The sequence below is a fragment of the Larus michahellis genome, chromosome 10, assembly GCF_964199755.1.
Source record: "Larus michahellis chromosome 10, bLarMic1.1, whole genome shotgun sequence".
Taxonomy (NCBI): domain Eukaryota; kingdom Metazoa; phylum Chordata; class Aves; order Charadriiformes; family Laridae; genus Larus; species Larus michahellis.
In genome coordinates this window covers 9,564,161-9,574,010 of record NC_133905.1, presented here as the reverse complement: position 1 = coordinate 9,574,010, position 9,850 = coordinate 9,564,161, and the positions used below count along the sequence as shown (strand labels likewise).

General features: G+C 52.5%; 1 protein-coding gene across 1 annotated transcript in view; it reads left to right on the top strand.

The window, feature by feature from the left end:
- The first annotated feature begins 283 nt into the window (after positions 1–283).
- The window catches only part of LRIG1 (leucine rich repeats and immunoglobulin like domains 1), a 96,051-nt gene continuing 86,484 nt past the window's right edge, over positions 284–9,850 (top strand). Inside the window, 5 exon segments of the mRNA XM_074603396.1 lie at positions 284–368; positions 371–512; positions 514–552; positions 554–602; positions 604–872. Coding sequence (XP_074459497.1) covers positions 284–368; positions 371–512; positions 514–552; positions 554–602; positions 604–872 — 584 coding nt within the window.

Here is a 9,850-nt window from a genome sequence, read left to right as displayed (position 1 = left end):
GACTGTCCGCATCTACGGGGGGTAGATTTTTAAATCTCTCTCCCCACGGCGGAGCGGCGGGCGCGGCCCCTTTAAGAGGGGCAGCGCGCGGGCCGGGGAGGGGGGGCGGTGGCCGCCCGCGTTCACACCTGGAGTGGGAAAGGGAGGCGGGGCCCCGCCGCCCCTGATTGACGGGCCGCCGGCATCAATGGGGCGCCGCGGCGCCGCGCCGGGGGGGTGGGAGGGGGGGAGCTGCCGGCCAATAGCGGCGTGCGCGGGCCCGCCGGAGGACGCCCGCCAGCCAATGGGGGAGCGGGCGGGGGGCGGCGCGGCTACATGTTGCGGTGTCGCCAACGTGGGTCCGCGGCGAGCGGCGCTCGGGCCGGGCGGCAGCGGCGGGGCCGGGCGGTGGCAGCGGCTCAGCCCCGAGGGAGCGCGCCGAGGAGGGGGAGCTCCAGCGGCCGCCGGGCCGGAGCCGTGCGGCGCGAAGGAGGAGGCGCTTCCCGCGGCAGGGACGCGGAACCGACCCGCCCGGCGGCGGCGGGTGGATGCCGGTGCCGTGACCGCCCCGCGCCGCCGGCGGCCGAGGCGATGCTGCGGGCGGCGGAGCGGCGCTGAGCCTTCGCGGGGGCCCCGCGGCGTTACCGCTGCGCTCCGCGCCGGGGCCGCTCCTGCCGCCTCCTCCCGCCTCGGACCTTCTCCGGTGCCGGATACAAAATGGCGGTGCCGTCACGGGCGGGCGGCGGGGCGGCGGCGCTGCTGCTGCTGGGGCTGCTGAGCTCGGCCGCCGCCGGCTGCCCCGCCGGCTGCGCCTGCGGCGGGGAGCTGCTGAACTGCGGCGGGCTGGCGCTGCCCGCCGTGCCCCGGGACCTGCCCCGCTGGCCGCGGCATCTGTGAGTACTGGGGAAGGGGCTGAGGGCGAGGCGGGGGGCTTGGGCAGCGCCGCTTGGAAAAAAAGACCCCAAACCGAAAAAAAAACCCGAAACTCAAGTTTTTACTTCTATTTTTTTTTTAAAGCGAAGCGGGCTCTGCCGCCTCGTAGGCGCGGAGAAGAAACTTCCCCCGCGGCCCGGTGTCTCCCCTGGGTCCCGCCCGAGGCGGCGGGTGCGATGCTGGTCCCGGGCGAGCGGAGCCCGGAGCTCCCTGGCCACTCGCTCACTCGCCGGGCTGGCTTTCCTTCCCTTCCCCGCGGGTGTCCCGGAGGAGGAAGAGCCTGGGGTGGATTTGGTCCCCGGTGATGGGATCGGATGGAGATAACGGCCCGCTCGGGCTCCCGAATCCTTATTAGGACATCCATGGACACCCATCCCACGCCCGGCCTGGCGCTCCGGACCCCGCGCCGTGCCCAGCATCGCACCCCGGGGCCCCAGTGGGACCCCAGCGCTGGGACCGCGCTCTCCATGTCGATGTTGCCAACTGTTAAGGTGTGAAATCCAGCAAGCGCGGGACGAAACGGAGCCACGGGCCCTTGCGGTGCTGTTGGGGCGCCTCGAGTTAAAACCAGGTGGTGGTTCCCAATAAAATCTGCGGGGCTGGCTGCCGTTCCCTCGGTTCTGGTCCGTTTATTGGAGTTACTAACCTGCGGTGTATTGTATGGCCTGGATGGTAGCCGAGCTTATAGCCCAGCATCTGGTGGTTAGCTCAGCACTGTGGCTCTTTCTCTTTCCTCCCCTAGAAGGGTGTTTTTAAAGTGTTCAGGTCCACGGCCAGGTGCAGGACAGGGTGATGGCTGTTTCCCGTAAAGTGCAGTGGGTCTGCTCTGGTTGTGTAACCACCCAGCGCTGCTCTGACCTGATAAGAGCTGAAATACATCATCAGACACGGGAGATCCAGGGGGGCAAAAGTGTGCTGGGCTTTGACAGCTCAATTCCTTTGACGGTGCAGGAGGACTGACGCTGTGTGTGTGCGCTCATAAACTTGTAAAAATAACTGTCCTCAACTACTAGCCAACCTTGGAAAATAAGGATCCAGAAGTGCCTCGGTGCTCCTGTTGCTGGGCCTTTCTGCTGTTTGAGCAGACTTATAGATTATTGAATCTATAAAACCCCTGGCTGTAAGAGATACTCCTCAGCTGTGCCAGGAGAGAGAACGGTCACTGAAGTTTTGCTGGAAACCATCCAGCTCCTTATTAAGAAGAATTATTAGAGGTTTGTCAGGTTCTCCTGGTATTATTCACTTTTGGCTGCAGAAATGCCTTGTTTTATGCGAAATTATCGGGTGTCGTACCGAGAGGAATGTGTGGCCTCTGCATTAAAACCCCGATTCATCCTGTTCACCTGTTGCTGTGTGCTCTGAAGGAGCCTTCCTTCAGCCTTGGGCACCTTTCGCAGCAAGTTTTTAGTCTTTTCAGCATAATTCCAGCATCCCCATGTGCCTCTTAAAAATAGGACAGCGTATCTTTGTTCATGCGGAGAAATGCATTAATAGCCCAGTCTGAACAAATTTATTGTTTTGTGTTTTTTTTCAGGATTGCTAATACCCAGGAGTGTCTTTTTCATATGGAACAGATTTTTGAGTGTCTTGAGTTCAGTTTAAATTTTATTGGTCAAGTAATAGCATATATAAATCTACTGTGATGGACCTGTGGGCTCTTGATATTTTAACTACGTAGGCAGAATATGGTTTGTCACTTTGCAAATCCTAAACTAACCAAAGAATTAACTAAAGTGAAAATCTGTGATGGCTTTCATATCTGACAATGCAAAATTAAGGGTTTTTTTTCCTTCTCTATAACTTGTATAAAAAGCAGACATTTAAGCTACTCCAAAAAATTCTCGTTTTAAAGTAATGTTGTTTCTAATTGCTAAAGATCACATAAATTGCTTATTTCAGTCTAGGGACACAAAGCTGAAGCATGCTTTCCATGCTTGGTAGGATCATAAATGCTAATTTCTGGTACAGAGACTCGTTAACTAACTTTTTATTTGTTTAATGTTCTCTATAAAAGCACCGTGTGCCGGAGAAAAGCTATCTCTCTGCGATTATCTCTGTTGCTTTTGGTGGTGGTTTTTTTTTTTAACATGCCCTTTTAAAGCAGCAGAAGGCGAGCGGGAAGGCTTTTGGCATCCCTGGGCTGATGCGGGAGCTCAGTCTGAGGGTGCGGGTCCCCCAGCCGTAAACCGGGGTGAGACGGGCGATGTGGGAGCCCTGCATCCCTCATCTCCCATCACTTCTGGGCCGGCTGCGTCTCCCACCGAAGGTGTCTGCTTCCCCGGGGTGATGAGCTTGGGCATGTTAGATCGCTAATAGGAGACGAGATAAATCCTGTTTTCAGTGATTCGTGCTGGCTGTGCTTTAACTTCGTTAAAGTGCTATTGAAAAATCCCTCCTTAGCAGTTTATCTTTTATTCCTAATGAGTGCCGCAAAGCTGAAGCAGTGCTTGGAGTCGGTTTTCACTGTGTTGGAGATAAAGCTTTTGTTTGTAGGCTTGGAAATGTGGCTCAGTGCACTGGGGAGGGTTCTGGAACAGACTTAATCATGCCGTGTATTTTGTCAACAGGACTATCAGTGCTGAGGAAAAGCATTGGGATCTTTTGAAACTATTGTTATTTCTCTGTTGGCAGTAGAGCTTGGAGTTGTAATTTTTCTCGCTGGCTTTCAGAAGGCATAACTGATAGGCAGAAGGGCTGGTGCACTGCAGTTGCTCACAGTTAATGCGGTGTGGCACAGATAGTTGGGTGTTGGGTTTTTTTTTTCTTAAAAGCAACAGGCAGCTCAGTACTGCATGCCAGTTAATTAAGCGTGCAGGGTTTGCTGGCTGAGCAGCCCTGTGTAGGGCACGTTGCAAGGCTCTGGCATGACCCATACTGTCCTTGCAGGAGCTGCAGCACCTGGCCCTTGCCAGCTCTGGGGCTGTGAAACCCCCTGGGTCTGTGGGGGATGCCCAGAAAATCAAACTGCTGAGCGGTTGCTGTGCAGGACTCCTTTGCAGTGTCTCACTTAAAAGCTGCTGGAGGTGCTTATGTCTTCTGGTGTTTAAGTCTGAAGCTTATCTTTACATTAGAGTGTAATACATGGCATAGACTTTAGGGCTGAGCTTAAGTACAAAGTGCTTGAAGCCCAGAAAAGCCAGGTACAGGTCTCCAGCAGTGTTGGTGACATGGCACATCCCCTGTTTCTGTCTCTCTGTGCCTCTTAATTTTTTGAGGGGTGGTAGAAGAGAGGTTTCTTCTGGCATCGTGTGTGAGAAAGGTTTTATCTTCTCTTTTACTGATAGACCAATAATATTTTGGGTGCAAATTTTAATGGTGAGAAGGCTTTGGGGCTGCGGAAGTGTGGTTGGATAGCTAATTCATTGCTAGTATGGTTTGGAGGAATTAAAGCTTTTATTTTAAACGTGTTGTGCATTTTTGACCTAAATTACATGGGGGAGTTTTTTTCGGCTACGTGGACCCTTCTGCCTCTGGGCTGTGTGTGCCTGGAATGTCTGGAAAGAAGGCAGAGCCCTCGAGTGCCCAGGGGAGCTGGTCTGAGCTGCCCTCGGTTTCCTGGGCTGGTTCTGGGGTTTGGGTAAGTTGCCCTGAGGTACCAGCTGGGTGGCTGCTGGCTTTCTGCATGGTGCTGCTGCTCTCCTGGAGAGAGATGGGCAAAGCCCCTGGATGCTTTCAAAAAATCCTGCAGGTGCCTGTTGATGGTTTTAGGGCATGGAAGTGCGTTTGAACTAGGGGTCGGGAGCAGACTTGCTGTGCCCAAGTGTATGCGCACAAAGACTTCGAAGGCAAGGAAACTGAATGTGCTCAAAACTACCCATTAACTTAAATTTCTTGCTAAACTGGGGTTTTAACTCTGCTCTTGTATGTTAGGGTAGCTTCTTTGCTTACTTGGTAGAGCAGAGCGGGGCTCAGCTGACAGCATGCTGTGGGCATGGTGCTCTCTGGAGATGGGCATGAGCTGCTCTCAGGCTCTGCAGACGCTGGAAGACAAGGCGGTGGAGGGGGACGGGACACCCCTCCTGCTGACAGTGCTGGCGGGGGGGGGTGCCGCTGGCATTTCCTCCCCTGCATCTCCTGCTTCCAGCCCTGCTGAAATAATGGAACAAAGATTAAGTAATCGTCACCCCGGGCTCACAGCGCCTGGCCCCATCCAGCTGTGGAGCCCATACCGTGTGCTGGCTGCCCAGGGGCTATGGGGCTTGGAAGGATGGCTTGGGAGAGGGGGATGTGGATCAGTGCAGGTGGGCGGTTACGCTCCCTCCTTCTGGCGAAAGGGAATGGAAATCCAAAGAAATTCTGCAAAGCCAGCAGCTCCCTCCTGCATGGTGGTCTAAGGAAGGCTTCCTGCTCAAGTGGGACAGAGCTGGGAGCTGGTGGTGGCTGTAGAAGAAATTGTACTCAGCTGGCAATGGCACAGTTGGGTTTGGTGCTTTCTGGAGCATTGTCCTCAGCAGTGGCCTGGCCTCGGGGAAGGTCTCCTGCCCCGGGGCTGTGGGGTGGCTCTGCACCTTGCAGTTGCTGTGCTGGGGGTTGGTCCTGGTGGGGTAACAGCAAAGCCTCTCCTTGCAGAGCAGTGTCTCTGTGGGCCTGCTGCTTATGCACAAATAAATACATGCGCTTGCAAATAAATCCACCCTTCCTGTGTGAACATGTGTCGGTGGATTCTCTGACCACCCTCAGCATGCCGCGATATTTATTGGTGCTTACTGGAGAACAGCAGTTAACAGCAAGGCCTTTGCAACTGCTGTCTCATCTTAATCCCTGACTGTGCCACAGCTGGGGCAGAAATTTTGTCAATCAGACTAGGATTAAAGTGCTTGTGAGCTTCGTAATGAAGCCTGAATGGGATGAAATATCCCCATCAAGAAGCCTTTCTGGCTCTTGGAGAAGCCCCTGGCTTCAAGTGAAAGGCTCTAGGACCCCCTCAGCTTCCTCTGCATATTCCTCTCGCTCCTTTTGAGAAACTTCATGCCATTTAATCACTTGGAGGCTTTTCCTCTCTGCAGTGACTGCAATTTGAAACGCAGGGGTCCCATACAAAAGGAGCAAGTGCTCAATGGGCTGTGTTAATATTCAGTGCCATTTACAATGGGCGCAGTTTGAAAAGGGGAGAATGGATGGTCTGGGAGCTGGGGGAGGAGGAGCTGTGGAGGGAAAATTCCCAAGGCAGGGGAACCAGCATCTCAGTAGGCAGCTGAAAAAATGAACACACCATCAATTGTTCTCTAGGAAAATCAACCATTATTATGTGCTAGATACAGCTTAATATGTGTGTTTTTTCTTTGCTCGTGTGAACTGCTCTGCAGTTCTGTGGATGTAAGATTTGGGGGTGGCTGAGCCTTGCAGGAGTTCCTGCTTGGAGTTTAAGGGATGAAGGAGCAAATGTGAGATTGATTGCCTTCCCCCTTTGCTCGCTGGCATCAAGAGGCTGGAGGTGGTAAACTGATATGTTTGGGAGCCCACACACTTCAACAAGGCACTTCAGGTACTTAAATGCTTCCTTGAGCATGGGTGAGATTTCACTTCACTGCTTAAAGCTAAGCTGGTGTTGGAGTCTTGTCTCTGGCAGAGATTTAGGCAGACGAAGAAGCACTCTGCAGAGATGGGGCTCACATGGACTGAAGCCCTACCTGGTGCAGGGAAGTCCTGGAGCACTGGGAGGATGCTCCCTGGTGTGCAGCTTCAGCAGAGCCTGCTGGGGGGCTTCAAGGTGGTTTCATGCTGAGGCATTCCCCGGGGTGCTGGAGGTGGGTGTGCAGGTACCTGGCCTCATCAGTACATGTGCAGCTCCCACCAGCTCTGTGGGGCATCTAAGAATGACTGGGTGCCAGGAGGCCCTATCCATGCCTGTTTCTGGTTGCTTTGATCTCTTGAAGAGGGGTTAAAGTTTTGTCTTGAAGTCTGAGTGGCTTCTAAACTGGCTGATGGCTCTCATTTCTTGGTAGCCAGCTCTGATGAGAACTTGTGTATTGTCCCTGACTTGTATGTCAACCGCACCCAGAAACCCTCAATTAGGGCTGCAGGGCTTTTAATTGATCTTGTTGGCTGCCCCGTGAGACACCTCAGATTGAGTTAGCTCATCAGCTTTTAACGTAATCATTTTGTGCTGCTAACCTAATCGCCAAGTGCGACTCCCTTGTTCTGCGGCGTGGAGCTGGATGGGATCATGTGGATGAATGGAACAGAGATAATTTAGGCTAATGCTGCTGGGAAGAGCCATCTGCAGAGAATCCAGGTTCAATCAAGCTCTGGGGGACCAGGGCTGGGCAGGAATTAGCACCTCGTTCAGGGTGAGCGGGGGTGATTTAGCATAGAGCATGGCTTTGGTGAATAATTGTGAATAAACATAGCCCCTCAGGTCTGGGTTGTGGTTTCATGGGAGGCTGGGTGTCTTTCCGCTGAGGTCCCTTGCTGGTTTTTAGTGGCATGTGAAGGAAGGAGCAGAGTGTGAGGCTGCAGGAAGAAATAAAGGGTGAATAAACCATCCTTCTGTTTTCCTGGTATGTCCAGCTATTAAATGATGTGCTAAGAAGTATTTTTTTTTCCTTGCCCTGCATAGGGGCCAGAGTCAAGGACCAGGATGCCATTGTGCTAGCACAGAACACGAAAGACGTATTATTATTGTAGCTGAGTCATCCATTAATAGTTAACCAAGTCCTGCGCTGCAGCCGGAGTCCTTCAACCCCAGCCTCTTCCAGCTTCAGAGCAGGACTACAACATATGTAATATGTTATGCTCCCTCATTATATTTTCAGCACGCTGTCTCTCAAGCCGCAACCATATAATTTTGGTGAAGCCTAGAAGCAGACCCTGCTATCTTGGGGGCACCTCTCAAGACCCGATGACGTGTTGCATCCAGTTCCAGGAGCATGGTTCACTTCTGCGTGGTTGCATTTTCAGTTTGAGTAAGAATTGAAGGATGGGTCCTGAACTGTAGCCATCTGCCTAGATTTTATAAATGTTAGCCATGCTGAATGCGTAGGCAGGATGGTTGGTTATTTGCACTTGTCCCAGCAGTTTCTTAGTTTGCTGCACTGGCTTTGCATGGATTTAATCAGGAAAAGTATCAGAGACCCTCACAATAAAACAGATTTATAAACATACATTCCAGTGTCATGCACAAGTTGCATTTAAAAATGCATTAGCTGACTAAAGCTTTGTTCTGGAGCTAAAGTTTTGTGTGCAAGAGAATTTGTCACTTTTTTTTTTGTCAGGGGGGCGGAGAGGGTAGTTAGTCTTGATACAGCTACTCATAATGAAGTGTTAACTTTGTGAATTTCCCTTTGTCTTTTTTGGATCCAACCCCCTGATGCAATTGTATTAGTTTTGGAAATCGGCAGAGCTGCAGTCTTAAATACATTCTTGTAAACGCTGCTCCCTTATACAAGCTGTGTATCACAAATGCTTCGCTCTTGTTGAAGGCGCCTATTTTTTAGATGAATCCTTTCAGATTAGAAAACACATCCAGTAAGTTCAGTAGAAATCTGTCTGTGAAATCCTGAAATAAGATACTCTTTTCCTATACCACCTCCTCCAGCTGGCAGGTTTTTGCTCACTGGGGAAAGGCTGGACAAGCCCTCAGGTGCAAGGAAGAAACGAGAGATGTGAAATGCAAAGTCGGGGCTGTGTGGCTTCCCCCCACACAAGGATCCATCCTCACCACCGATGTGTCTCCCTCGTTCCTCAAAGCCTGCACTTTCGGGATGGGCACGTTGTCTTTCAGTGCTGTGAATGCTCCTCTGCCCTGGAGAGTTTACCATCGACACCAGCTAGTAATGAGCCTCTCTCCAAATACTGCCCTGCAAGTTTGAAATGCATTTTGCCTAGCTGGTGTGGACTATAACTGCTTTTAAAGTCTGTTTTAGCCTGCTGTGCGCCAATACAAACACAGGATTTCTATGTTATCTATCATCTAGGAAATACTTTGAAAAAGTGACGGCTGGCCAGTGGGCTGGTGCTTGCAGCGCGTGTGGTGGTGCTGGGCCAGTGCTGTTTGATCACCAGCACAGATGGGTTGTGGGCTGAAGGTGTTGACCTGGATGTGCCCAGGGCTTGGTGGAAGATATTCAGATGGAGATGGCAGGCTTACTGGATGTTGTCTTCTGGTCGTGTTTAAGGATGTGATGCTGGAGGTGTCCTGGGTGCATTGGAGCTCCATTGGCGGGGGTGTTGTCCCCATAGGGGTGGGGTGGTGGGAGGCCATGTGGATGGGGAGCTGCTGGTCTGTGGGTTGTATCATGGGTGATAAAACTGCTATTGTAGGAAACTGCCTGGCTGGAGTCCCTGTGAAAAATTGCCCCCTAAATGTGTTCCAGTTGTCCAAACACTGGTGCCTCTCCTTCCTCTGTGGTGTGTGCGGGGGGAGGCTGGAGCTGGCTCTCCACCGCTGCTGCCTGGGGAGCAGCCCTGAGCAGCCTTTGCTTGCTTTTTGCTATGTCTGGGTCAGCTGTGTTCCACTCAGGTTCCAGACCTGTGAAAAAGCACCAGAAACCTTCCTTTAGCACAGACCTAAAAAATACCCTAAAATAGCAGTTTGGACAGATGGGCTGTTCCTGCAACAGCCTGGTCCATGAGCAGGCAACCCCCATTTGGCTCTTCTCCAGCACAAGGCTGTTGCTTTGAGTTGGAGCTGGAAGATGCACGGAGCCACAGGATTTCCTCCTTTCTCACCAGGCTTTGCAGCCCCATGGGGACAAGGGTGTGTGGCAGCGATCTGTGTGCGACTGGTCAGCAGTGACCTCTGTCGTTCGTGAAGGGTGAGGAGGTATCTCTTGATGGTCTGGGTGGCACCTGGAAGCTCTTCATCCTCTTCCCCTTCTCATGCCCAGTTACTTCATCACTCCCACTCCTGCCTGGTGATGGCATAGGCATGGCCAGTGCAGAAATGCCAAGTCCTGCTGATTCAGGGTGGTTGGCCGGTGCCATGCTGCCTGTGGCC